The sequence below is a fragment of the Clavelina lepadiformis genome, chromosome 8 (genome assembly GCF_947623445.1).
Source record: "Clavelina lepadiformis chromosome 8, kaClaLepa1.1, whole genome shotgun sequence".
NCBI lineage: Eukaryota > Metazoa > Chordata > Ascidiacea > Aplousobranchia > Clavelinidae > Clavelina > Clavelina lepadiformis.
Genome location: NC_135247.1, coordinates 16327529 through 16355054, shown reverse-complemented (window position 1 = coordinate 16355054; position 27526 = coordinate 16327529). Strand labels below are relative to the sequence as shown.

Genomic DNA, 27526 nt, shown 5'->3' with positions numbered 1-27526 from the left:
GTGTTCCCCGTTTCGTGACTTGTGCTTCGCTATAAAGCAAACGTTGAAATCGCAAAAACTGTCTAATTTAAATCGTCACCATTGCGCAGAAAATGTTTACTTCACAAATGCTTTTAATTCCGAGACGTATTTGGAGGTGGCGCAAGTGAGCGGGAAATATCGTGTCATTCTTTTCAAAACAACCGAGGACTTACCGAGATCGCTAGCAGTCAACCCAATAAAGCGGTATTTGTTAAAATTAAATGGCAACTCGTATTTAAGCAATGCATCTTTTTAAGTATGCTGTAATTATCACATCAACTTTGTACTGTGAACTTGTTGACTAAATAACAGATACTTGTACTGGAGTGACTATGGCCAAACACCGAAGATCGAACGAGCTTTGCTGGATGGTTCTAATCGAACCGTTATAGCATCTTCAGGAATTGTGCACCCTAATGGCCTGACGATCGACTACAGCACACATGAGCTATTCTGGGCTGATGACAAGACGTCTACTATAGAAAAGGTATGAGCTAAATTTGTATTCGAAAGGTCTTCTATTTATTTTCTTTTAGTTTAATATTCTTCTGCAATCTACTTTTAATTGCTTTATCGCTTTAACCTTGTTTTTAATTTCTTTTCCGTGTGGTGCAATTTTACTACTGTAGTGATAACCTTAAAGCTAAACCAATTGCTACAACAACATACGGCGTAAAATTTTCAAATATTCCTAGATGTCTTGGGACGGATCTTCACGAGTGATAATCAGGCAGGGAAGGAATTACCCAGCACCGCTTGGAGTCGCTGTCTATAAAGATTACATTTTCTGGGTCGATTCAAAGCGAAATTCGGTAAACTCGGCTTTGTTTTAATACTTTCAGCGGTACTGAATATATCCTCCGGTATAAGTTACAACTCCTTTGGGTGTATTGTTCAAATAATCTTCACTGTAGGTCGATGCTTGTATTTTAGTTGCTGCGGGCGAGTAAAGACCCATCGAATAGCGAGAACCCAGTCGTATATCGTGACGGTCTTGCTAATTTGAACGCAGTTGCTGTTTATGATCAATCTGTTCATCCGGACGACCCGGGGGTAACGTATAAATTTAGTGTCTTCGTTTTACTTATAGTAATGTCAAATAAAATTGTTTTCGAATTGACGGTTCAAATAGCCTAAAAATAACCTTTTTTTTAGACCAACCCATGTTTGCAAAACAATGGCGGTTGTGAACAGTTATGCTTCGCTATGCCAGACGATTCTAAAGTCTGCGATTGCTCGTACGGAAAGCTTGGCTCGGATGGAACGTCCTGCAAGAGTATGGACATAAGCTTTGATTTTGCACATTTCTAAATTTTCATCAGTGCCTAGTATTTGGAACAACTTTTAATTCGATGCAGGAATATAACAGTCAAAACATTTTTATAGATAATTGTAGTAAACGTTTCGTTTGTAGTCTGAAATATTCCAGGACAGAAATGTAGCATCTGCTATACCTATATGTTTAGAAACATGTTGTCTGCTTCATTCCTGCTTTATAATCATCCTTGATCTAACTACAACCAATTTTTTCTGATTTATTTTTGTATGTTTTAGCCGCGAGCGACTACATCATCTACTCCACTCAGCAAACTGCCGAATCTGTTCACATTGATCCTGACGACCATTCGCAAGTGTTTGAACCCGTATCTTTGCCATATCCTATCGCTTTGGCCTACGATCTCGAAGGCAGAAGAGCATACTTTTTAACGGTAAGGATTTTAAGGTTTCCACGAAATCATTTACACTCCAGTTGTTGTAGTTGTATGGAGGAAGAAGTAGATGCCTTCCGGGTAAATGACAAAGCTTGCATATTCCTGTTTTGAAATGCAGTATCAAGGAAGTAATTCCAAGATTGGTTATTTCTCACTCGAAGATACGAGACCACTACCGACCTACATCGTCACTTCTGGCCTGAGTGCTGCTGAAGGTGTCGAATATTAAGCAGAAACTTGTAATATGAATCAAGTATGCTTCCGTGATAATACATTTGCTGTAAAACCGATGCATTTCCGTAAACAGGCCTTGACTTTGATTGGCTTCATAAAAGGCTGTACTTCACCGACTACACCCAGGACACCATCTCATCGGTTGGAATCGACGGAAAGAATAAAACAACGTTGGTCACTGGTCTAGATCGGCCTAGGGCGATTGCTCTCGATCCTTGCCGAGGTTAGGATATTTTATTGCCGCGTGAAAATTGAAAACATTACGCTGCAATCGTTTAACTCTTCCGCAGATATTTAACATTCAGGCCTTAAACAACCTAACTTGACGCAAACATAAGTGTCAGTAGCAAATTTACTTGAAGTTTGATCGCATTTTAGGTTATATGTACTGGACCGATTGGGGTACTCAAGCCAAAATCGAAAGAGCAACCCTTGCAGGAAATGTTCGTACGACCATCATTGGAACAGGCTTGTATTATCCCAACGGTCTTACCATAGATTTCGCCGAGGATGTAATGTATTGGGTAGACGCACAGCCGTAAGTAAAATATGATGACATCTATGCCGTGGTAATGTAGATACTAACTATCACTATTGTAAGTTTTTAGTTATCTTACGGTGTGCATTAAATCTACAGCGGATACGAGCGAATAGAACGCAGCTACTTGGACGGAACTAACCGCGAGATGGTGTTGCGGAGCTATGATCATCCGTTTGCTATCACAGTACTGGATCAATTCGTTTACTGGAGCGATTGGTCTACAAGATCTATATACAGGTAAAGTTTATACTCATTTTCTGTGAAATGCGGCATTGTTGGAATGATAAAATACAGTTACGTATCAATATAGCTGCCAGAAAAATTCACCTAATCATAATATCGTACAATCTACTTGTACGATAGTTTTTAAACACAAATGATATCTGATTAAAAAGTATTTTGCAGAGCCAACAAACAAGACGGAGGGTCGGTGTCCGTAGTGCGTTTCGGCTTAAGTAGTACCCCAATGGACGTTCTAGCTGTATCAACTCGAGCCCAAGCGGAATGTATCGGATACAACCCGTGTAAAAGGTAAAAATGTTCCAGTTTCTACTACAACGTATAAATGCAATCATGTTAAAGCTAAGCTTTGAGTTGCTGTCATTATTATTAGATACAACGGAGGTTGCAGTAACATTTGCACAGTTGGACCAGATGGGGCGTCCGAATGTAGCTGTCCGACCGATGATGGGAACAAGTATTATCTCGCCAACAATGAAAGAGAATGCATTGTTGACGTAAGAAAAATCTTTTAGAAGAAAAATATTGTGTAACAGCGCGTACGACTACTTACTGGTTTTCAGATTGGCCAAGACCGGTGCGATGCCGACCGTTACACGTGTCCCAATGGCGACTGCAAGTCACTGTCTTGGGTGTGCGACGGGTACTCGGACTGCATAAGTGGCACGGACGAAGCGGACAGAGTCTGTGGTAAGTTTCAAGGGGCCGCTAAAGGATTCCTTTGTGGTTATTCGGTATCTGAAGATAATTTAAGCAGAGAATGGTTAGCGCTATCTTTTTAACATAAACTAGCAGTGTGTAAAGATACCATTTATACGCGTATACTACTGTATCGAAAATGTAATTTATTTGACTGTTGCTCAAACGAAGCGCAATCTGCTTCAATAAAAATATTTCCAGATCTTAATATTTTACAAACTTTAACATATTCAGCCAACGCATGTTTGCATTTTTGGTAAAACTAAAAAGTACTTAAGTATGGTTTATGGATATTATTCGGCAACTACAAACAAATTACGCACCCACCTTCATTCAAAACTTCTAACTTATTTTAAGCCGACCATCAGTGCCAATCGAACCAGCACAGGTGTCCTAGTGGCAGGTGCATTCCCATTAACTACGTCTGTGACCATGACAATGACTGCGGCGACTGGTCTGACGAACTTGGCTGTCGTAAGTAGCCTACAATAAAGTGAAGAAAAAGCTTTTAAGCCGGTTGCTACACCTGATTACTACAACAAAATACTCGGGCATAGCTCAAACATCGACGGTTATGCGCGTTTCAATGTCTCTTTATTGTATTGAAATTGGAATTTTTACCCAACACAGCATTCCCGGAATGTGAGGAGGGTGAATTTACGTGCGCAAACTACCGATGTATCAGTCAGTATTACGTGTGCAATGGCTATGACAACTGCAGGGACGGTCAGGTCTCCGACGAGAAAGATTGTCCACCAATCAGTTGTGCGCCAGGATACGTAAGACGGAAATGCAAAGAACATGTTATGCAAGCGATCTTGTACCCATTTAAACCTCGTGTTGAAGATAATTCGTTGTTTTCAGCACAAATGTGAATCTACAAACATCTGCATAAAAGACGATTACCTGTGCGACGGCGACAACGACTGCGGTGACAACAGCGATGAAGCTCCCACATTCTGCGGTAAAGTGTTACGTCATAAATGCAATCGATGATCGTGAAAAAGAGTTCCTAGTGTGCGACGGAACTAACTGCTGATATAATGTTAATGCAGAAAATAAAGAATGCGACGACGACCAATTTAAGTGTACAGACCCGCCAGCCTGCATACCAGCGCACTGGTATTGCGACGGGTACGTCGACTGCGACGACTCCTCTGACGAAACCGACGACTGCGATCACCCCGCGATGACGTGCCCACCCGGGGCTTGGAAATGTGACAATGGGAAATGCATTGACACAGACTGGGTAAATGATTGAGTCATTTGTATAACCCAACGTTCTGTTCTGGACTTTATAAATTGCACATCAGCAAACGTAGCCTATAATTTTAAGGAACATTGAACTACATGTTTCATTCCCAAAACATAAAAAGAAAATAAGGATTACAATCAGTAACCATAGAGTATAATACAGATATGCGATGGCTGGGATGACTGCGGCGACAATTCCGACGAAGAACAAGACTGTGCTAGCCGACCCTGCAATGACAACGATTTTAAATGTGAATCCGTTCAACCCGGTAGCAACGGGTATGCCGAAGATGCATTTCTACGTTTTAAACATATGTAATATCTAGGATGTAATACTTGCAATATTTAATATTCCTTGTAAAACGGTAAGAACCATTTCAGAGAAACTGATAAAAATACAACCAGAGCCGCTATTTTTAAAGTTGTTTTCCCATTCAGATGTATTCCAAACTTTTATGTGTGCGATGGCTACCCGGACTGCAGCGACGCGTCGGATGAATTGCAAGATTGCCCAGCAAGGAATTGTTCCAGCGGGCAATTTACGTGCGCAAATGGTGTTTGCATCAGCCAATATTACGTGTAAGTGGTTTTTAAGGCCTTAACCTTCTGAAACTAAAAGGCTTCAACAGTCTGCAGATAAACATCATAACGTAACCGTGAATTTGTATCTTATAGCTGCGATCACAATAACGACTGTGGCGACTTCAGCGATGAATATGATGACTGCGACTACCAACCTTGCCAAAGCTATCAGTTCACTTGCGAGAGTGGAAAATGCATCTATGCGAGTTATCAGTGCAACGGGAGGGACGACTGCGGCGACGGAAGCGACGAAGAAGACTGTGGTGAGCGTTACCACTACCGGTTATACTTTGTTAAAAATATGTAGCAATTACGTCGAGTAATATGAAGTAAAACACTGTGGCGCGTGTGCTACGATTTACTTTATTTTGGAGCACTTGCCGATTCTACTGATCGCAAGGAGGTGAGGTTAAAACTATAAAGTATCATTTACGGCATACGTGTCAAACTCCCGGCCCGCGGGCCACATCCGGCCCGCTTCACAATAAAACTTGGCCCGCAATGTTATTTTATACATTGAACTATTTCCGGCCCGCGAGATCATTGTACAGTACAACTTACTTTTTGCAAGCAAGAAACAAGATTATAAATCGATTTATTCCAACGCTTGTAATCTGGGCTGCTTTTTTCTTTATTGTCTGTTAATTCTTTAATGCTTTTGCAAGGAGATGAATGAAACATAATGATGTAAGATAAGAATAATCAAAAACAGCCCAGTCAAAAATCGTCAAAAAAATCAAAAATTTGGTGTTGTTTCGCTGGCTGTTCCAATTCATGTACTCGTGTCAGGAAACGTTCAATCAAGTTTTATCCTTACGGCCCGCGGCGTTAAATAAGTTTTGCGTTTTGGCCCTTGGTGCGATTGAGTTTGACACCCCTGATTTACGGCAAGGGGTTAACACAGTGCAACTGTAAGTTGAAATATTTACCGAAAAGTACATTCACTATTTTTGTGTATATTCACTACGTTTTGTAGCTACCGAGCCTCCGACGTGCGCACCCGATGAATTTATGTGCGAGGACGGTCAGTGTATTGATAAATCTTTGGTCTGCGATCGAAACCCCGATTGTGACGACAAGAGCGATGAACAGAGGTGCGGTGTTAATGAATGCCAAGACGTCATTTCCAACCAATGCGCACAGAAATGCATAGATACACAGACCAGTTTTTACTGTGCCTGCAATGACGGTGAGTCATTGGACATCTAAGAAAATAGGGTAGCCTCTGTCGCTGCTTTGAAACTGTAAGCTCGTGGCTGCTTCAGCCAAAGTGGATAACGAAAGGCTGCTTTGTGCAACAGGCTACCGGCTGATGGCAGACCAGAAAGCTTGCGAAGACATCAACGAGTGCGACGAAACTCCGTGGGTTTGCTCACAAATGTGCGACAACACCGATGGAAGTTATTACTGTAAGTGCGGAAATGGATATTTGCGTGAACCCGACGGAACTTGTCGGCAGTCTTCAGGAATCGATCCTTATCTCTTATTTAGCAACAGGTAAGGTTTGAATTTTCGATGGCGACAAAAAACGATAGAAAGGACTGTAACTAGTGTTGGAAAAATATTGTCTTTACTATTTGGTAATTTTCAGCAAACTTTTCTTTACATGCTATTCAGCAAAAGTCTTTTGCAATTTGATAATGCTGACCTTTCGCATTATTTAGGTACTACATACGAAAGATAGCAACGGATGGGTCTGACTATGAACTAGTAACTCAAGGGCACGACACAATAGTGGCCTTGGACTATCATTACGGGTGAGTACCGCATCACTGAGTGTGAAAACAGACAGTGCTACGATGAAGATTTTTTCGTTCCATGTCAACGTATATCTCCATTTTAAATAGCGACAAGAGATTATTCTGGACTGACGTTACCCGCGGTCTGATGGAAAGCATGAATTTTGACGGAAGTGACCGAAAGGTGCTTTTCAGTCGCGAAGTACCCAACGGTGAAGGATTAGCTGTTGAGTGGGTGACAAGAAAGCTATACTGGGTGAGATTCATGTCAAGTTTTGTGATGAGCAATGCTTTTAAAGTCGTGCTGTTTAGGGCCAGAAACCATAAAAGTCATCAAAACGACAGAAATTCCCACTGATTTTATTGATAGGTTGACGCCAACTTGGATTCAATGTTCGTCTCAGAACTAAATGGTACAAACAAAAGGACAATCTTAACAGGCTGCATAGATGTCAACAACACCTACTGCTTCGATCAGCCCAGAGCGGTTGTCGTGCATCCAAAACGCGGGTAAACTATAACGTAGATGCTTAATCGCTTAGATTAAAACTTAAGTTATTTAGCTAAGGCGCGAGAAGGCTTTTTTATCCGCCTTGCTTGTTTTATTCAGATACGTGTTTTGGACTGACTACGGTATTGTACCCTACATTGCGCGAGCCGGCCTCAACGGAGATCAAGCAATGGCTATAATCACCGAGAGAATAAGTTGGCCCAACGCTCTAACCTTGGATTACGTGACGGAGCGTCTTTACTGGGGAGATGCGCACACAGACGCCATAGAGTAATTTTCGGATTAACGCTTAAATTTCTACAGAAATGATAAAAAGAACAGAAGTGCAATTTAGCCGATTTAGCCGCAATTAATTTTTAACGCATAAAGAACCACAATTAAAGTTGGCAAAATTCGCTTCCTGTCTACTTCATCTTAAAATGAATATTTTGCTAAGATACGCGTACATCAACGGGAGTAACAGGAAGATGCTGAACATGGAAGTAAGCCCTCCTCATCCTTTTGCAATGACCTTCTTCGAGAGTTACATCTACTGGACGGACTGGAACACCCTATCTCTCTATAAGGTAGTCAGACTTCAAATAATGTAAAAATATTTGATGCATATTTATTTGCATCTTAGGTTTTTGAATATTTTATTTTCAAATTCAGGCGCATGCGTTAGATGCGTCGAATATGCAACTGATGGTCAACACGACGCATCGTCCATACGATGTGCATATTGTTCATCCATACCGGCAGGACGTTTCAAGTAATTAAGCTAAACTGCGTCGGAATCTTTTCAACATTTGTGGTACAGTTTCCGTCCTTACAACTCAGAAAATTCGTTGATTGTTTCAGTTGCAAACCCTTGCGGTGAAAACAACGGCGGCTGTTCGCATTTGTGTCTTATGATGCCGGGAGGTGACAATGCAGAATGCCAATGCCCGGACGGCTTTTCTTCTCTGCATCAAGGACTGGGTTACAAGTTAGTTGCTTCTAGCAATATTAAACCGGGATTGACTGAACTCAGTTTTCACTTCTGTTTTTGAATAAAAATTTTAGGTGCGTACCAAACTGCAATTCCGATCAGTATCGATGCGACTCCATTGAGAAATGTATTCCATTTATATGGAAATGTGACGGAGTTAAAGATTGTCCCGACGGAAGCGATGAACCTGACTCTTGCCGTAAATTATTTAAATTCGTACAAACTGGTGTAAATTGTTCATTCCAACATAGTCGTGTCTCATAAAGCAGAAACGCTTTGGTCTTCACTGTACCCCATTTTGTTACAGCGCCGCGTTACTGCGACCCCGGCTACTTTCAATGCGATAATTTCGAGTGCGTCTTGCCCGAGTTTAGATGCGACGGTAGCGATGACTGTGGCGATGGAAGCGACGAAGGGTCGTTTTGCGGTAGGACCCCCACATAACTCCATCTGTATCGTAAAGAGTATAGTAATTCTGTCTACGGCGCAAGCAAATGTTTTACCCCAATTTTATATGGATTTGGCTTTATTGAATAGAGGATTATCCTTGCTTACCAAGCCAGATGAAATGTAACAACGGTAAATGCGTCAACCAGCCGGTTATATGCGATGGCACCGATGACTGCGGCGATGGGACCGATGAAGACAGCGAAATGTGCTCGTAAGTACGATTGATGCTTGGCAACTGCTCTTGTTCATAATAATCGAAATAACATAAGTGCTGCGACGACTCAATTAATTTGGACAGGAAAAATTTATCCGGTTATAATAATCGCGCATCGAGTGAAGTTTTCGGCAACAGGATCTTCGTAAATATTAAATAGTTTTGGTCAAAATGATACTGTGTTTTTTATACATATGACAATGCGTTTTTATGATCATAATTTTACTGATTTACACCCTGCGTTACGTTTCAGAACTAGAACATGTCCAGGCAGTGACTTTACATGCGATAACGGTCGCTGTATACCTGCTAATTGGGTCTGTGACGTTGATGACGACTGTGGCGATGGCAGCGACGAACCCCTTGACGTTTGCAGTAAGTAAAATCAGTCTTAGCTAGTGAGGAAGGAATCTTTGGGACAATTATCGTCTCCTCATAGATGACATCATCTATAGTTTTTGTCATGGTGCCGAAGCAGCAACTTACAACTAATTGTTCTTATAGCTGGACCTGATCACAGGTGCGACGCAACAACGGAATTTTCCTGTCTGACTACGTACAGGTCGGTTATGTTCGACTTTCCTTATCAATTGGATCTGCCCTGGAGCATACCTCTAACAATTAATTTCCACTCTACAGATGTATTGCAACCTATTTGCTTTGCAACGGCAACGACGACTGTTACGACAATAGCGACGAAGCCGATTGTCCTAATAGCAGTTGCCACCCGTAAGACATACGCTCTGTTGGGACGATGCGTTTAAAGCTGGACTTCAAATTCAACGTTTGTGTTGCAGAACGGGAGACTTTAGGTGCCAGAACCATCAGTGTATTCCTCTACGATGGCAGTGTGATGGTTGGGACGACTGTGGCGATGGTTCCGACGAAGTTTCGTGCCCACCACGAGCTTGCACCGAAAGCGAATTCAGATGCGCCAATCAGAAGTAAATCGCAGCAAATTTGCTGAAATTAGGAATGCTATTTTACTACTCCGATAATCCTATTTCCAACTTGCATGGGAAAAATATCATGCCACACGCAAAACATTTATACAGGACAACATAAACAATAAAACAAGTTAGTATAGAAAACGGGGAACAACGATGGCATGCATTTATGAAGTAGGCCTGAGGCTATATCAGCACATGCACGTACTGCATGTCAATTACCTTCATAGACGTATATGTTGAAAATGCATTTTAGTTGTATTCCTGGGTCTTGGGTTTGCAACCAGTATGACAACTGCGGAGATGGATCTGACGAGGTAGGATGCCCTGCAAAAGACTGCCAAGAAGGTAGGTGCACTGTAACCTGCTTGTAAGAAGAGAGTAAAAAAGAGAAAGTAGAACCTTCTATTGCTCCATTGCTTTCGGTAAAGCAACGAAAGTTAACCTTGTGGTGAAATTCAAGCACCAGTGATTCGTAACTGCCAGTCAGTCATTTCACGAAGCTATCTTTTTCGCATAACCAGGGTACTTCGAATGTGATTCCGGACACTGCATCCCGAGTGCACTCACATGTGACGGAGACAGGGACTGCAATGACGCAAGTGACGAAGCAGAGTGCCCGCCACAATTCGGTCAAAATTATTGCCCTCCGAGCCGCTTTGAATGCGACAATCACGTCTGCGTCAACTTCAAGTAACGATAAAGCTTGCTCTAGGCTACTGTACAGTCAAGGTTGTTTAATACTTACAGCGCTTGCTCGAGTACATAACTCCATTTCACGTCTGCTTCTTACAACATTTAGCTTCCGCTGTGATGGTCAAAACGATTGCGGCGACGGCAGCGATGAATATCCGAGTGTATGTGGTGAGTAGCGAACACCTCTGTGCATAGAAAGCACGAAACAACATGCGACGTAACCTACATATTATTGTGCTGCTGTGCACAGAGTCAATCGATTGTGATCCGCCTTATTACCGTTGCGAGAAGACCAGGATATGCTTGTTCGAGACGAAATTTTGCGACGGCCATGATGACTGTGGTGACGGTAGTGACGAGGCTGTTGACATTTGTCAAACGACAACACCGAGTGCTATTTGCAGGTTGCGTGACACTCTTAATTGTCATCATTAGTGACACAGTTTGTAATTTTGATTAAGCATTTCATAATGTAAAAGATGGAAACTCAATGTATTTAAAAACACTAAAACAATTTTCACAGCCCTGGCCAATTCAAATGCTTAAATGGGAAGTGTATTTCCGATCAACTGATTTGCAACGATTACGACGACTGCGGCGATATAACCGACGAACTAGGATGTCGTAAGTCTCGTTGTAGAGTTTACCTTTGCAAAGCCATCCCAGCCTATACTGACCACATTACGAAAGATAAAACTGCTGGTTTTAAATCAATTCATTCGTTGCAGACAAAGGCGACACTGATTGGGTATGCGCTGACAATCCATGCGAGCAAACTTGTACCGAGATACCGTCTGCTAACTCACAACCTGGCTTCTATCTCTGCTCCTGCGATAACGGATTCAAGGTAGGGAGTTTAGGCAAATGCGAGTTGTACAACATTTTACCCTTGATCAATTGTATTGGCGGAATTTGTTTATATATCCGCGTTAGTCACCCTTAGCTTGTATGAAACCGACTTCTTCTAATTTGGAACACTCAGCAACTCAACAATGATATTAGGTAAATCCGGACGACACACATTCTTGCCTCGATATTGACGAATGTATCCAGAACTGGGATGCATGCCCCCAGCGTTGTCGTAACTCGAAGGGATCTTACGAGTGTCAGTGCTTGGACGGTTACGAAAAGGCTGGCGCTGATGAGTGCTCCGCGAAGGGTTTGTCCTCCTTTAGATATCTATGACGTTCATCCTTAGAAAATAGCTTACAACTTTAAAAAATCAGTCATTGCATTCAGTGCTTTTGGTGCCCGAAACGGTCACTCAAAATTTATACTCCTGCAATTACAGCAGGAAATTAGCAATTAGTCTTTAAAAGTTGCGCTCTACTAAAATTCCTTAGCGGTCGCCAAAGTCAAACCTTACAAAACACTGATTGCATTCATCTGTCAATGTTCTCTATCTTAAATCTGTTTTAATAATTTGCTGGTTCTTGTAACTATATGTTGTCTGGTTAGTCTTCTGAGAGATATGGTCTTTTTAACAGGCTTCTCACTGCACATTGTCGCCGATGAGCAAGACGTGAAGACTTATGATATGGAAAATGACCGCGAAGGTGAATTGATCGACAAACAACTTCGCACTCAAGCGCTAGACTACGCCTACATTGATGGGAGCACAACTGTTTTGTTCTGGACAGACACGGCCTCAGCTTATGGTAAATCGCCCTTGTACATAGCGTGTGCTCGTGTACTAACTACTGTAAGCAAGCCGGTAGAAAACATTTGTTGAGACTTAAGCCATTGGACTTGACTCACTCACTTGACTTAATTTGTAATGAGCTAACCGATAGGGAGTTTATTGTTCAAAATGGCGTAGTTAGGGTTACTACAACAGCCGAAGGTGATAAAACAATAAAAAATTAAAAAGCTACAATTAACTTACGTCACTGCGATAACATGTGTTGGTGTTTCCAACAGATTCCAATGGCTTCCAAAAAATAAAACCAAAAATTATTCGCACTCTTATGCCATATGTTGATGGAACAAGCAACAATTATGGCAGCTCCCAAGTGCTTGACATCGACGGTCTACAACAGCCCAATGGAATAGCTGCTGATTGGGTGGCTGGGTAAGCATACACGAGACCGTGGCACTTTTATCTTCCTTCAAACTCAATGTTTTCACGTAGTTATATGTTATTAGAAACCTATACTGGACTGATGCAATGGCGGGCACTATATCGGTATCTCTGTTGGATGGAAGATATCGGCATATTCTCTTCCGTAAACTGGACACTCCACACGCTATTGCTCTCAGTCCACGAGACGGGTAAGCAAACAATAAAAACAGCACAATATCAGCGGATCTGACTGATGTGATTGTTTAAAGTAAATGAAAGAGCATCGGCAATTACAAAGCTTACTTCACATACTTATAGAAACCGGTACCTTTAATGACTATAATACAGTATATTCAAACAAATATGTGTTGTGCCTATACTACATATCACAACTACACTAAGATTATACTAATCTTTTCAGCCATATGTACTGGACAAGTTTGGGTTCGACACCAGGAGTATACCGCGCTCATATGGATGGAATGGAGATAAAAATGTTAGACGACATAATCGTCGATTATCCAACCGGAATTGCCATTGATTATCAGAATAACAGAAGGTCAGTTGCGGTATAGTGTAGCGGGGTCAAGTTCACTTTGCCGTATGTTCTCATGCACAGTTTCTAGCGTTTAGCAAAACACGTGTCCTTCAACTTACGCAATAAGACTTCATCGACTACGAAACATTTCCTGTATGTGCAAAGCTTTCCTCGTTCAAATAATCATACTGGAAAGAGTTGGTGTCATCGTTACTGCTTTCTAATACCTTTCATTACTATTAATAGGCTTTACATATGCGACGAGAAAGCTAACATGATAGTTTCTGCAAACGCCTTCGGAAAAGATGTGAAAATTGTAACAAGAGGAGGTAATTAAGCTTTACTAAAATAACTCCTAATGCACAGAAAATCCTCATTGAAAAGATTAAAAAAAAGAGTCAGCATCACATTCATAACACGCACCTAACACGTTTTAGGACTAGGTAATCCGCTTTCTGTGGAAGTATTTGAAAACAGCCTCTATTGGACATCCGCTGCCGACGGAGCGATATACCGACAAGATAAATTCGGCCGCGGCGTGATGACTTTAGTTCAGGAAGGCTTCGTCCATCCGAACGATGTGAAGGTTTTCAACCCTTATCGATATGACAATGGTAAAGTTGTTTTCGATCAAAATTGACACAGACCGTCTTTATCCGTATAGTTTTTATTATGAGCTAACTCGTGAAGCAGTTAAACTGTTGGTTCATATAACTCCATGTTGTCACCATATTAGTGTCCACTACCGGTTGCAAGCCAGGCGCATGCAGCCATCTTTGTCTCCTAAGTCCAAACTCGTATACTTGCGCTTGTCCTGAGGGAACAAACTTTAAACCTGGCAATGTTCGAGAATGTGACGCTAGCCTGGAACCAGCAAAACAGTTGCCTCCTGTGTGCCAGTGCAGAAATGGTGCCACTTGTATCTACGACCAGAACATGCTGCCTTCTTGTGTGTAAGTTGATTTTGCTTGCTTACAATTGGTAAACAAAAATTACTGCAACATTTGTGAACCGTATGTTCGCTTTACCCCGCTTGTTTGACGTCAGGTGTGCCCCCGGGTTCAGAGGTGATATTTGCGATCAAGGAGGCGCGCAACCTGTTTCCAATTCCATAAGTGGTGGAGGTAATATATTTTTACAGTGGCCGGTAAACTAACTATAAATCTAGTCGTTTATTTATTGACCGCTTTAGGTTCTTCCAATTTTTTCCAACATTCTTTTGTTGCTTTGCAGCAATCGCCGGTATTGTAATAGCGGTAATTCTCTTGGTGCTGGTGCTGTTAGCTGTCGCTTATGTCGTCCATAAAGGCAGGGAAACCGGCGGGTAAGTGTAAAGGACATTTGAAAAGTCCTCTCACAGTCATAAACTTCAGCCATGCTGATACGTGCAACTTTTAAATGCGTCCGCACTTTTGTAGCCTCAGCAAGCCGTCTATAAGTTGCTCTGTACCATGCCCTACAAACTGTTTCAAATCTACGGAACAGTCACAGTTCTCATACGACAATCCGATTGCTTATCGTGCTGAAAACAATCAAGTTGAAACTTCGACTGATGTCCTTGAGGTAATCATTGCTATGTGGCAAAGACAAGCTTATTTATAGCATCTGCCATAGTCTAATCTAATTAATAGACGTGCCATTTGTTGGTAATCTAATCACACCACTCAGTTTGTCGTGATAAAGAAATGGCGCAAACAAAAATAAAAAAGTTGCCCATTTCTGCGAAGAATAGGTGGACTACATCTAAAAGAAAGATGAATTTTAATAACTTAATTAGGATTAGACAAATCGGAAACCAAAAGCACTAAAACCGGCCAAACAGAAACCGTTAAAATGACTACATTATGCAGTCATGGGTCATAAGTTCATGACTCATAAATATACACTAATACGATATTCAACGCTGTTTTGTAGATGAAAGATGTAAACAATTCTTTTCCTAACCCTGTCTGTGGGGTAGGTTGCCGTTGCTTTTTGTTTAATACAGTAATTTCGTAATAGATGATATTTTCATTTAAAATTTTACTTTTTGCAGGATAAATCTGAGGCGTCTGCCAGCAAAGATGTCGTCGGTACCAGCGAGACGACACACCCAGCTCAACGAGGAATCACCAACAAAAATTATTATGCAGCGCAAAAAGATGTGACGAATCTCGTAAAAAACGATTTTAACGATGACTCCATGGCCTAACCCAGTTTCATCTTGTTTTCTATTTTCTATTTCTTCTTTTCGTTTTTAGAAATTCATTCTGTGATTGATTGTGTATTAATAATGTTTCTTCCAATAAAGCATGCCTGTCCAGCGACGACAGAAAATAATGCCTGATATAGAATTTAGAACTATACAGCCTAGGCCCTAGACCTATCTGTCATTTTAAGACAAAGATAAACGGCACTTGTAATAGAAGCGTCATCGAAATGCACTCGGTGGTTTCCAGCAATTTTGCCGTAATCACGAATTAGCCTACTTGCGGGAAATTTTAAACCACTAATCCATGATTACTCATTACTATCATAGAGAATTTGAATGAGTAAGTTAAATTTAGTAAAACTTTCTTACCATTTGTTAATCTTTGGCCTTAATGTATTCCAGTACTAGTTCTCGCTCGAATATACGTATAATGAGTTCAGGATGGGCTTTATTAATATAGTGTAGAGTCTACACTGTAGACAAATAGAAAATGAATAGTTTTAAAAGTGACCGAAATTACCAAGCTTTGAGGATAACGTAAATTATGAAAGGGGACTGAGAGATATAACCACAGGCAGAGTTGTAACCTAGTCAATTTTTTTCTGACTCGAGCCAATACAAGTCAATGCTCTTAATTCAAAAAATTCTGACGTCACACTACTCATTGCGATGATTACCACAACGTCATGGCTGTCTCAGACTTAGTTTGGTTGAGACTTTCTTTCAGAAAAGTGTAATTCATTAAAAAAAAGGTATATTTTTGTTACCTAAAATTTCACTTTTTGCCGTCACAACTATCATCACCTGACTCAAGTAAAGTCAAGTCATCAAAGTATTACGTCGTACGTATCCGTGCACCTGAGAGCCTCATCATCGTTTTCAACCTGGCCACAGAAACGGGACCCCAGTCCCACGGATGGTGTTTCTTTTGGTCGGATTTTATTTCAACCATCCTCGTGCACATAATGCAGCATGACCTTAACGTTTCGTAGTGTGCATATTAATGGAATTATTACCATTGGCATCTGTTTTTCCTTTGTGTTTTTCGCTGTTAGCGTTTAGTTTTGTCTAAACTTAACACGTTTGGGTTTAATGTCTGCGCTAACCTTCCATCGTTCTAGCACCACTGTAATTTACTTTGGGCACGTTTCATGCCATCCGGCCTTGCTTTTTCCCGTTTGTTGATTGTTTGCAAGCGTATTCTTATTTGTCCAGTCAACAAGGAAGTTAGCTCCATACTTTTCGCTCCCCACAGTCAAGGGCGAAAAATAAATAATACAAATATAGGACATTTACCTCAAATTAAGTCAAGTCATGAAAAAAAAGTGACTCGAGTTATTACAACACTGACCTCAGGGTCCTAAATGTCTGAACGACATAAATAGAGAAAGTTTATGCTTCTTATAAGCTATATGCCTATTAGTATTACTGTTAGATGCATGCGAACAGAAATAAACGCCAATGCCTTGGCGAGAATCGTACGAAAATCAGGTTTTGTTATAAAAAACAGGTTTTCTTATACAAATGACTCAGCATTCAGCTACCAATCAATTCAGGCTCAGAGCCACATAATTGCACGTTACGGTTTCTTTAAAATGTGGTAATCTATTACAAGTTGCCCCACAATTAACTTAACTTTACATTTGCCTTAGTTCTTTATCGGTAGGTACTAGCCATTGAAATTTTAAATTTAGTTCCGTTAAAGATACATTTCTATTGTGGCGATTGCATTTTTTAACTGTATTTCAGCAAATTAACAAAAAAATTTACCTGATGTTTTGATAGCCTACATGGTGGTTGAGAGAGAAAACATAGGCCTAAATTATTAACTTTCGAATAATCTATGCATGTTTTGATTTGTTGTTCTGGCAGTAAATATGTAATGATGCCAAGGACTGAGTGCACTGCTTTCTGAAGGGAGATATGTAGCTGTTAAATAGACGTTAAATCTTACCTTTAGCCATTTCGTGTTCATATATCATGTTCTCTGTCTTGCCATTCTTTCGAGCTTCAGCCAAATTGAGCAGACGCAGACTTGCACTTGTAGAGTTTATATTGTTTATAGTATTACGCTTTATGCAACTACACAACGAATAGTAGTGTCTTAACTAGGCTTACCATATTTTTGTGATTGAAAAGCGGGACGCTTCAGAACAACGAGCCCTATCAGACAAATGTGGTTCATATTTTACTAGAAGTATGAGACTATTTTGGATTCCTATCGTCAGGGACAACTGAAGTAGTAAGACAACAAGAAAAACTAAAATAAAGGATTTTACTAGGAAACAAAACAATGTTCAAGCATTTGTAAATTTACATAATCGTCCAATCATACTTTTCTGTAGACAATACTTTCTTCAAAAAGTCTTTATTCGACTTTATTTTCTCATAAAAATCACAGCAGGAAAAGTCAGTTTTAATTTTGCAGGTGATAAGGGCTTTCACATTCAAATGGTTTTTGCAGAAGAAAATGCAAACAAGTGCCGGAACCGTACGAAATAAGTTCTTTCAATAACCTAACTGCAAAAAGATCATCTCCTCCTCCTAGCCTACTATTACTGAACAGTGAACAAGCGAATGCGCTAACAATCAACTCACCACAGGACCAATTACCCGCTACAATGATGTAACAATTACTTTCACATTTAACACAACGAAACAAGAACACGCATCGAGTAGCCTATTGCTTTTCAGCAAATTGGCTAAACACACCAATCACATCATGCTAATATTCGTGTAGTGTAGGGCAATGCTGGCTCAGTAAATGCCAAAGCGGGACTTTTAGTTGACTGACCGGGACGCCGGGACAAAGCCTTTAAAAGCGAGACTGTCCCGGCTAAAACGGGACGTATGGTAAGCCTAGTCTTAACGCAGAAGTAAATTACACCTGAGAAAGGAAATAAATGCAGCTAACCAGACTACGAAAACGATAAAAGTTCACTTGCACAGATAACTAGCAAAGAAAGATTATTTCATGTATTGACCTAAATCATGGTTTTCGTTTTTACATTCAAGTTAAATTAAAACATTTAAGTATACTTAGCATAGCATTCTTAAATTAGAATAAAAGAAATATTTGTTCTATTTAAACAAATAAAAAAAAGTATTTGCTGTTACATTATAAAGATTTTAATATATATTTGAATACATAGTATATTAGTTTATAAACGTAATTCATGAAGCATGACTGAAATGCTTTTATACTTCAGAGAATCAAAACAAACACTTTCCATAAATAGATTTTTTGTTCCTGGGCACCAACTCTGTAATTTCCCAGCGTCGCTTGGGGCAAGGAAGTTTTCTGTAGATATCTCGTGTGTTAAAGACACAATGTTCCTTAATCAATAGATAGCCTAGCAAAGGTTGTGATGATCTTGCAGACATGGAAGATGAGACTATTGACCCGCGTATAAAAGATGAATTGGAGTGTTTAAATTCAACCAGTGAAAAGATAAATCAACTCGAAAATGACTTAAATGTAAGTATATGCAGATAGGTGTTACATTTAACCCTATGTTGCATTTTTATTACAAGGCTGGAATTTGTTTCTAGTCTTCTTTTTCTTTTGTTATATCTCAGTAGAATAGAAAGTAGGCTAGGCTATAGCTTACGTCAGTAATCTGACAGAGTTGTGTGTCTTAACAAATAGCAATTAATAAAGTGATTCTTTAAATGGTGCATGAAAAGAACGTTTTTGTTATTCTGGATTTCATTTCAGGACATGCTGAGGGTATAGTATACAAGTACACAACCAGATGACATCACAATTCGAATAGCTGGAGTCTAGTGTACAAAGGCATCCTGTGGTTGTGCACTTGTATACTAGACCCCATGCTGAGATCTTAGGCATGCAGAATTGCTAAGGCTACTTCAATTGTTCTAGGCCTATCTGTCTGTAGATCTGTATATTCTATTCAAAACTTCAAATTTGAAAACGTTTTGCCTTTAAATACCATAAATCTTTCGTATAAAGTTTTTGGTTTTGTAATATGATAAACCTAGTAAGTGTTGACCATTGACTATTAATCTTGGAGTAAGGTTTGTAAAGTGTCACTTTCAGGTCTAACTACGACATAACTACAATTTTATCAAGGCTGGGAAGTATTAATCTAGAAATTATTTTGATTAAAATGTCCATAAAAATATGCATGAAACATTGACGATACTGTTATGTCAAACAAACAATGAAATATTTTACTTAAACATTCTACTGCAAAACCAAAGTCGGCAAATGATTCACAACTGTTGTCACAGTTTCATACTTTCGTGCTGCTACTTTCTTGATATTTTTGTGTGTTTTTTGTTCTTAATTATCTTGATTTCTTTGCGTATTTTGGATATAATAGTCAGTAAATTTGTTTTGCTTTAATTGGTATGAGCTGTTTTTAGTTTACAAGTTACTTGTTATTTAATACATGGTGATACAAGAAGTAGTTATATTTGCTGTGTATTTTGTGTGAAGTTTGGGACTGTTATTATATATAGTATGGGGCGTACCATGCAAATAATCAAGTTCAATGTTGGAAACAGAGTGGCACTGAAACAAGTTTATTTAAAACTGTGTGAATTCTTTTTGTTACTTACAGATATATTTGTCACTAAAAATATCAGAATTTATGGTATTAACTTCGTCTACATAGAATTATTATTATTAATTATTTATATTTATCACTTTGCAGAAAAAGCGACACCAATATCGTTCAACGTTGGTTGAGTCAACGCAACAGTTGAATCAACTTTCTCGTAAGTTAGGTGACTGTGTTGCAAAAGCTCGCCCATACTATGAAGCCAGGAGAATAGCAAAGGAGGTTGGTATACTATTGCCACCATATTTCAAACACTCATTACTTTTGAACAGAAAATTTATTTTGGGCCTGCATTTTGTTTTAATGCTAATTTTTACAAATTATACAACTTGAATGTGTTGTTTTGTTTAGGCTCTGCAAGAAACACAGCAGGCAGCTTTAAGCTTTGAGCGTGCCGTTAGCATGCATAATGCTGCTCGGGAAATGGTTTCAGTTGCTGAACAGGGAATGTTCAAAGATTGCAACACTCGTGATAGTGCATGGCCTGAAATGCTGAATCATGCCACCATAAAGGTGTGATTGAATTATCACAATGTACCTAACACTATGATTCATGTGATCGAGTCCACGGATAGATTAATCACTTTTAACCCATTCAGAAATGATGCAATGAAATCTTTTTAGGTTAATGAAGCTGAAGTGGAACGATACAGCAGTGAAACAGAGCACAAAAAGAAAGCTGATGCCTTTAAACAAGCTGAAAAGACTGTGAAAAAATTTGAAAAGAAACTCAAGTCCTGCATACAAAAATCAAGACCGTATTTTGAAACCAAACAACACACTCAGAAAGCACTGGAGGTTAGCACAGCAGAGCTCATTACAGTATATGTAGTTAATAAGCTACTTGAATTGTTTACCAGCCTCCATCCAACCTTCCCAGTTGCCTTTATTTGCTGAACTATAAACTTTTTTTATTAAGAAATGCCGCTGACTATGCATCATATAGTCGGATTGAAATCAGCTTATAATATAAAGAGAAATCCCTTTAAGAATTTTTTCTAAAAATAATATTAAAAAAAATAACAAAAATTGTTTTCTAAAGTTTTAATTGGATGTATACTGGCACTGGGATGGACTTAAAGACTAAGCTAATAGGATCCATTAAGTTACTTTATTACTTTAAATTATCCAAAATTGGTAAAATTGTTCACTATTAAAGCATTTTGCTGAACCTGTAAAGCTACTTTTTGTATCAAATATCAAGTTAAGTTGATATAATAGTCACGTTATGTGCATTGTCCATGTGCTAGGATATCAGTGAAGCAGTCAAACAACAGGAAGCTGACCTACAGAAGGCAAAGACGTTATACTCAAATACTCTTCATAATTTGGAGGAAATCAGTGACTCAATCCACGAAACTCGTGATACAATATCCCAGCATCAGCAGATAATGATGCTTGGTGAACGTGGAGACGGTGTTGGTGCTGAAAGTGTTCCAACAATTGAAATCAATGAATGCTCTTCAGAAAGTGGTAATAACAGCAGGCTTACGTTATGTGGCGTGACCTATGCAATAAAGGCTGATGCTAGAAACACTGTGTTTTTTGTTGATGCATTTATATTAAACCCGGTAGTGATCACACATTAAACATGCTGTCATTTTGTTATATACTTGGTAGTTTACCATAAATTCTGTAGATTTTTAACACTTATTTAATTGATCACATTTTACTACAAAGGCTTTGGGGATGATATTAGCATTAGAACTGTTTTGAGTGATCTGCGGAAAGTGGATTCAATTGACCACTTAGATGGAATTTTGAAATCGACAAGCCTAGGTATATATCTAATTTTCTACAATGTTTTATTTGTTATTTGTTTGTTACTGAGTGATCATTCTTTCATCACGTTCTAACAACTTAGTTATTCAACAGACACTTTATCGTGTAATTCTGGTGGAAGCTTAACATCCTCAAACAGCGGAATAGTCATGAAGGAACGATCTGCCAGTCCCGCTGTAATGCTAAATATTTCTAGCAAGTCTATAGAAAATAAAGAGACCAATATGAAGAACGAAGAGAGGGATTTAAAACAACCAAATCAAAGCCAGGAAAATTTGGTTGATAATACATCTGAAACCCAGTCTACTAGCAGTAAAACGTTGAATGGTTTATTGCAAAAATATAAGTCTAGTTCAAACAATTCTAAAATGACATCTACCAAATCTACCAGTGTTATCGGCCCCACTTCTCACAAGGCTTACAGTGGAGAGGTCTTGTTAACAATTGCTGGTCTAGGAGAGGTGTCCACGTCATAGTCAATTCATTTTACAGCTGTAGAAAAAACGTTTTACCTATTTGTTCTTACTTGTTTCTTTGCATAAACCACTAGCTACACTTTTTACTTTTGAGGAATAGCGTGATTTCAATTGCATAGTTTTGCAGACGTATTTTGTTGTATGTATGTTAGTGTTGCAACTTGCCCTAGATATTATATGTTACTATCACCATAACAATGCTACTGTAGTGTCACTGGAAGCAGTAGGAAATCTTTATGTACGAATATCCTGCTGCTCTTTGAAGCATTCTGCTTAATGACGTCATTTGCCTTAGTGCACGATTTGAATCTATGATGCTGAGAGCACTATATGCAGGTTTGTAATAAAGCTTCCCTACGCTCCTTAAATGTTTTGTCCGTTTTCTGTTATATTAAATTCTTGGTTGTTTTTCCTTGCCTGGTAGAATGAATTTTATACAACATCACATGCACTCATAGTTGTATTCATAACAACTGAATACAATACTTGTCTGTGTCTGTGGTTAATATTTAACTGTGTTCAACACACATTCACATAGTTGTGCAATATACCATTAAGTTTACTATGTTTTTTACAAGCATCTGGTGAATTGGATTTAATGTGTATCTGTAAGCAAAATATTTTCTGTGCTTTACAATATCAAGTATATTGACATTTCGCACTCTCAAAATTATTTCCATTTTTGGGAAATTACATGTTGTTAGCCTTTGTTACTTTCCTTTCTGGAATTGCAATCTTTGTTTTCCGATTATGATAATTTCTCGTAATTATTGGCGACAACCCGTTTTTTCATGTTTTTTTCCCGATTTTTCCACAGACTTGAACGTTGATCAACGATCAAAAAGTGAACCTTGTCTTGCGATAGTGTTACTTTAAATGACCGCTAGAGACAGAAAACAGACATCCGCAAGGTGGGGCAAGTAAGCCTCTACTGAACTCGTTGCTTGGTCATCTTCTATTGAAATACCGGAGGCTGACAAGCTGTTGTAAGGCAATATAGCCAACGTAAATACCGCCACGAATTGTGTCTAGACAAAAGAAATGTATCCTAATTGCTGAATTGAGTATATTTCAGGACACTTTTTATTGAAACAAAATAAGTAAATTTAACCCAAAGATTCTTACAGCTTCCAAACCAAATTCGGAAATCTATGGTACTTGAAATATTTTTGTAGCTTTGCAAAGTGAAAAATTTCTAATTTGTTAAGTAAGGTTGGCTGCTGTAGATCATTGTATCAAAAATGTTTCAAACTATTTGACAGAACATTCAAAATAGGCGCTTACAAAACTTTTCAGTTGATCTAACCAACGATATAAAAAATATTCTTCTTTATATCGTTGATCTAACAAGTTTAATCTTGATGTGGTAAAACCATAGATATTATATAAACATTGTGTTTATATAATATCTATGAATACAACCCGTGTTGCTGTAAAGGTTGCTGTATGGGGGATTTATTTTAAAGATAAAGCAACCGCAAGATGTCCAAGGACGCGAGCTACGCAGAAATCAATCACCAAAGCTGGCGGTTGCTTGGTAATAATGGGTTCCGTTCAACAAGGCTTAAGCTACAGTAGCGAGCAGGTGTGTTTTTGCGCTTAGATTATCTTCTAAACAAGAACATGAATCGGTACGGTGTTTTAATGTTTACCGCAGTGATATATTTTATAAAGGCTATTACAAAACAAGTTTGTGGACCAATTTTTCTAGAGATTTTACGTAATATTTTTTTGGGACTGTATTGATTTATTATTAAATAGAATAAGATGCTATGGTACTTGACCGGTCGGAATGTGTAGGAGCCAGATGTTTAATAGTAGAATATCAGAGATAGTGCGATTACAATGAAAACTGAACGTTAGCAATTTGGTTATTGCAGTGATGCAGTCAGAGTCTAGGTATAAACAGACGTTAATAACACCTGCAGACCTTGGCTAGCTAAGCAAAGGACAATAAAAGTTTATGCGGCAAATATCAAACTTTGTTGTGTAAACATGTTGTGTTTGGTCTGCTGGAATATAATGAATGGAAAAAAAACACCATTGTGAAAGTGCACAGTTTATCATGTAGAATAGCAGATTCTTAGTTGCGTGCCAGAATGGTTGCGTAATCATTGTTACATAGAATACAGTAGAATGTGAGAGAATGTGAATCTTTCCATCTATCTGTTTATGTCAAAATGTTTCATGTTGTTTTTCATTATTTAGCCCTACTGAGTCCACACATACTGTTTGATACTACTTTATTCATGAAAGCTGTGACAGTATGGTCAGATGGTGGTAAATGTTCTTGGTATGTGTGATCTGTCTAATAGGCTACATAATTACACGTTGCAAGTTATTTTAACTTTTAAACAAAATTAAAGTGTACAAATATATAGGCATATATATGCGCCAGTGCATTTCAAGTCAAATTTCTTTGAAAGCACTAGCATTTCTGTTTTTTTTAACAGTATATGTTATGTCAGACCATCTGTTGCATTTTTTACATGTTTTGCTTCCTCTATCATATTTAACTGATGGTTCAAATGGATAGATGTTTCTTAAAGCTTTGAAATGTTACTTGTTGTGGCTGAAATAGCTGCTAGTCTTCTGAATAGCTGAAAATATTTAAATGTTGTCTCCAACCTGAATTTTAGTTTCTCTATTTTGTTGCTAAAAATCTATCGGCTGTAAACTTCTTTCAAATAAGTGACCATATCTAAGGTTTAGTTTGTAGGAAGGTTTTCCTATTTTATGTTTGCTCATATTTCATTCAAATGTGTGCAAATGTTTTATGCATATTTTTTAAATGATGTACCTTTGTAGTATTTTTCTTGTAGTGATGTAAGTAAATTATTTAAGTAGTGTACATATATTTACATTGTTTTTAATCTTGTGGCACAGACATTACCAGAACTTGTGATATATAATTCTTTGATCATACAAGGACAAGAATTGTTCCAATAAACTGAATATTTGGTGATGCTTAGATAAACCTGCTAATCAAGAACTGAACCAGAAATAAAAAGGTTTAACTCCACCAGGCTTAAAGGTATTGAAGGAAAGTTGATTGTTTAATTTTACTTGTTCATTTAAAAAAAAAACATTAATGACAGAAATCTGCAACACGTTATTACAAAGTTTTGTTTTTTAGCATTTCCACCTCAATTAATGTCTTCTTATTATGGCTTCTGCAATTACCCACCATGGATGGTTAACAGCATGTGAGTAGTTGTTATTTAAGGTTACCATAATTAACACTTGTAATGGTGAATTACACTTCACTTTGTAAAATGTTGCATTATAAATTTGAGAACAATTATAACAATTACATTCAAAGGACGGTTAATGTTTAACATTCCTTAACACGCTTATGTTAAAAACTGAACAGAATTCTTAATTTGGAAATAAAGCTATAGAAATTCAACTTGTCGGTCCAGATATTGACCAAAATAGTTAAACTAATACATGTGACTGGGGTCAGGAAACAAAGCAGGAGGCAATTGGGCACATATTGCCTGAGCAATGAGATGGATGGGCCATGATAGGCAATTGTATTTGTCACTTCGTTTCTATTTATTACAAAACGTGTTTTAATATCAAAGTGTTGAGATTTTTTTACATTGGCTTCAAGTATAGGCTAGTATTTAAGCACTGCAAAGAAAATAAAAAAAATTACACTCAACAAAATGTACCTTCTTGGTCACTATTTCTCGGTGTCAGTCATCCGTTACTAAACCAGCTTACAATCGCTTAATATACCATGGCAAAGCTCGCCTGTAGCCCAGATTGGTCTGCTCTCTCTCACCCACAGATAGAAACGTCAAATATCTGTTAGCTTACGTTTTTGCGACGGCCCGCTGTGTTATTTTTTGTTTTGTTTAAATGACTTCATACTTCTCCACAACAAACTTTTGCAACGATGTGTTTTTACTTTTAATTATGGTCTGTTTTTGTCTTTTCGGCTAAAATTGTTTATACTATTGCAAGGAAACCACATTAAAAATGTATGACGCATTAAGTCTGTGGCAGGATTGTGAATTTATTTTGTTGTAGACATACGCTGTTGCAATATGTCATACCCAAGCAATTCGATTCGTTTTAGAACGTTAAAAACAAACCCATTTACAGCGATACTCGTAAATTGATTCAATCCAATCCCTAACCTTGTGCGACAAAACGAATTCCAAACATCCTAACTCGTTTTGACATCGTCACAATTTTATACGTCCTGTAGGCAGAATCCTGTTCCCGTGCAATTCTAAGAAAACGTTTGGGCCTTTAACTGTCCACCTTCAATTAGTACCAGTTTTCTTTCAGTCCTATTTGTCGCTTTTTAAACAAGAAGACAAAAAAAAACGATTCCATGGCTGATCATATTGGTTATATTTAGATATCCAGGGCTTACCAAGTCATCAGATGTCTTGCGGCCAACAAGCGTCCGGCACTTGGAATGCGAAGTATTGCCTTCTGGTGGAACAAAAGCTTTACATCGTTGATGCTGATTTGATACAGCCGGTAGGTGGATACGTGTTGTGCTAGACCATTTTGGTTGACCGATATTTCCCGGTTTCATATAATAATATCCGCGGCCGCATGCATTCACATTTCATGCATGTGTTGTATCTATGGTGTCTACCTTTGTATCAAAACGCGCATTCATACCTGCGCATTTAGGAACGTTTTAAGATGCGAAGTTGCCGATCAAAAACTCTGAATTATCATCGTCCGCTCGCAAAACCAATCGGTTTTACCTCTTGTAGAAAGGACATGAAATTTGGTTTTAAATCATTTTGGTTAGAACCGTTAGAAGCATCCTATTTCGCAATCTCATTTTTGCAGCTGTTATAGCATTTTGACCGATGTTAAACGCTGTTAGCGGTTTCACGATGGTGGGATTATTTACTTGAGGACAGAGGATTAGTAGAGAAAGATATATGCTTGACAACTTGTTTTGAATCATACATTGCGACAGGGTGCAAAATGCAAACATCGACCAAAGCCTAGTCGCAAACAACTACAACAAAGCCGTATTCGATTTCATGTTTCGTCTTTTCAAACTAAGTCGTTACAATCAAGCCTTGTAAATGCTTGCGTTA

The 27526-nt window shown here is 38.6% G+C and overlaps 3 protein-coding genes across 4 annotated transcripts in view; all 3 read left to right on the top strand.

Moving 5' to 3' along the window:
• LOC143468671 (low-density lipoprotein receptor-related protein 2-like) overlaps nucleotides 1-17071 on the top strand; it is a 32000-nt gene extending 14929 nt beyond the window's left edge. Inside the window, exons 46-100 of one of the 2 annotated variants that reach the window (XM_076966004.1) lie at nucleotides 90-225; nucleotides 334-508; nucleotides 717-833; nucleotides 955-1074; nucleotides 1177-1297; nucleotides 1576-1730; nucleotides 1852-1948; nucleotides 2041-2190; nucleotides 2346-2505; nucleotides 2605-2745; nucleotides 2914-3039; nucleotides 3122-3245; nucleotides 3312-3438; nucleotides 3805-3921; nucleotides 4078-4226; nucleotides 4312-4411; nucleotides 4503-4696; nucleotides 4865-4980; nucleotides 5140-5280; nucleotides 5377-5546; nucleotides 6260-6472; nucleotides 6585-6780; nucleotides 6948-7040; nucleotides 7131-7278; nucleotides 7393-7532; nucleotides 7633-7803; nucleotides 7970-8099; nucleotides 8185-8284; nucleotides 8374-8500; nucleotides 8578-8702; nucleotides 8811-8930; nucleotides 9041-9164; nucleotides 9421-9542; nucleotides 9672-9729; nucleotides 9807-9896; nucleotides 9965-10111; nucleotides 10371-10462; nucleotides 10639-10807; nucleotides 10917-10978; nucleotides 11061-11214; nucleotides 11334-11434; nucleotides 11539-11657; nucleotides 11813-11969; nucleotides 12298-12468; nucleotides 12731-12881; nucleotides 12956-13081; nucleotides 13294-13431; nucleotides 13657-13739; nucleotides 13848-14024; nucleotides 14147-14363; nucleotides 14458-14534; nucleotides 14644-14734; nucleotides 14829-14973; nucleotides 15325-15366; nucleotides 15446-17071. In XM_076966004.1, coding sequence (XP_076822119.1) covers nucleotides 90-225; nucleotides 334-508; nucleotides 717-833; nucleotides 955-1074; nucleotides 1177-1297; nucleotides 1576-1730; nucleotides 1852-1948; nucleotides 2041-2190; nucleotides 2346-2505; nucleotides 2605-2745; nucleotides 2914-3039; nucleotides 3122-3245; nucleotides 3312-3438; nucleotides 3805-3921; nucleotides 4078-4226; nucleotides 4312-4411; nucleotides 4503-4696; nucleotides 4865-4980; nucleotides 5140-5280; nucleotides 5377-5546; nucleotides 6260-6472; nucleotides 6585-6780; nucleotides 6948-7040; nucleotides 7131-7278; nucleotides 7393-7532; nucleotides 7633-7803; nucleotides 7970-8099; nucleotides 8185-8284; nucleotides 8374-8500; nucleotides 8578-8702; nucleotides 8811-8930; nucleotides 9041-9164; nucleotides 9421-9542; nucleotides 9672-9729; nucleotides 9807-9896; nucleotides 9965-10111; nucleotides 10371-10462; nucleotides 10639-10807; nucleotides 10917-10978; nucleotides 11061-11214; nucleotides 11334-11434; nucleotides 11539-11657; nucleotides 11813-11969; nucleotides 12298-12468; nucleotides 12731-12881; nucleotides 12956-13081; nucleotides 13294-13431; nucleotides 13657-13739; nucleotides 13848-14024; nucleotides 14147-14363; nucleotides 14458-14534; nucleotides 14644-14734; nucleotides 14829-14973; nucleotides 15325-15366; nucleotides 15446-15601 — 7268 coding nt within the window. In that variant the 3' untranslated portion in view covers nucleotides 15602-17071. The remainder of the gene's footprint in view (nucleotides 1-89; nucleotides 226-333; nucleotides 509-716; nucleotides 834-954; nucleotides 1075-1176; nucleotides 1298-1575; nucleotides 1731-1851; nucleotides 1949-2040; nucleotides 2191-2345; nucleotides 2506-2604; nucleotides 2746-2913; nucleotides 3040-3121; nucleotides 3246-3311; nucleotides 3439-3804; nucleotides 3922-4077; nucleotides 4227-4311; nucleotides 4412-4502; nucleotides 4697-4864; nucleotides 4981-5139; nucleotides 5281-5376; nucleotides 5547-6259; nucleotides 6473-6584; nucleotides 6781-6947; nucleotides 7041-7130; nucleotides 7279-7392; nucleotides 7533-7632; nucleotides 7804-7969; nucleotides 8100-8184; nucleotides 8285-8373; nucleotides 8501-8577; nucleotides 8703-8810; nucleotides 8931-9040; nucleotides 9165-9420; nucleotides 9543-9671; nucleotides 9730-9806; nucleotides 9897-9964; nucleotides 10112-10370; nucleotides 10463-10638; nucleotides 10808-10916; nucleotides 10979-11060; nucleotides 11215-11333; nucleotides 11435-11538; nucleotides 11658-11812; nucleotides 11970-12297; nucleotides 12469-12730; nucleotides 12882-12955; nucleotides 13082-13293; nucleotides 13432-13656; nucleotides 13740-13847; nucleotides 14025-14146; nucleotides 14364-14457; nucleotides 14535-14643; nucleotides 14735-14828; nucleotides 14974-15324; nucleotides 15367-15445) is intronic. The other variant, XM_076966005.1, reaches the window with a different exon arrangement.
• A 1728-nt stretch (nucleotides 17072-18799) lies between these two features.
• LOC143469468 (SH3 domain-binding protein 5-like) lies at nucleotides 18800-23299 on the top strand. Its single transcript, XM_076967171.1, has 7 exons — nucleotides 18800-19079; nucleotides 20281-20409; nucleotides 20539-20700; nucleotides 20812-20985; nucleotides 21438-21660; nucleotides 21868-21966; nucleotides 22063-23299. Exons 1-7 carry the CDS (start codon nucleotides 18984-18986, stop codon nucleotides 22443-22445), a joined length of 1266 nt encoding a protein of 421 aa, XP_076823286.1. The 5' UTR covers nucleotides 18800-18983; the 3' UTR covers nucleotides 22446-23299.
• Nucleotides 23300-25331: 2032 nt separating this feature from the next.
• LOC143469466 (uncharacterized) overlaps nucleotides 25332-27526 on the top strand; it is a 34455-nt gene continuing 32260 nt past the window's right edge. Inside the window, exons 1-3 of the mRNA XM_076967164.1 lie at nucleotides 25332-25479; nucleotides 25582-25651; nucleotides 26821-26945. Of these exons, the coding sequence (XP_076823279.1) occupies nucleotides 25612-25651; nucleotides 26821-26945 (165 nt within the window). The 5' untranslated portion in view covers nucleotides 25332-25479; nucleotides 25582-25611. The remainder of the gene's footprint in view (nucleotides 25480-25581; nucleotides 25652-26820; nucleotides 26946-27526) is intronic.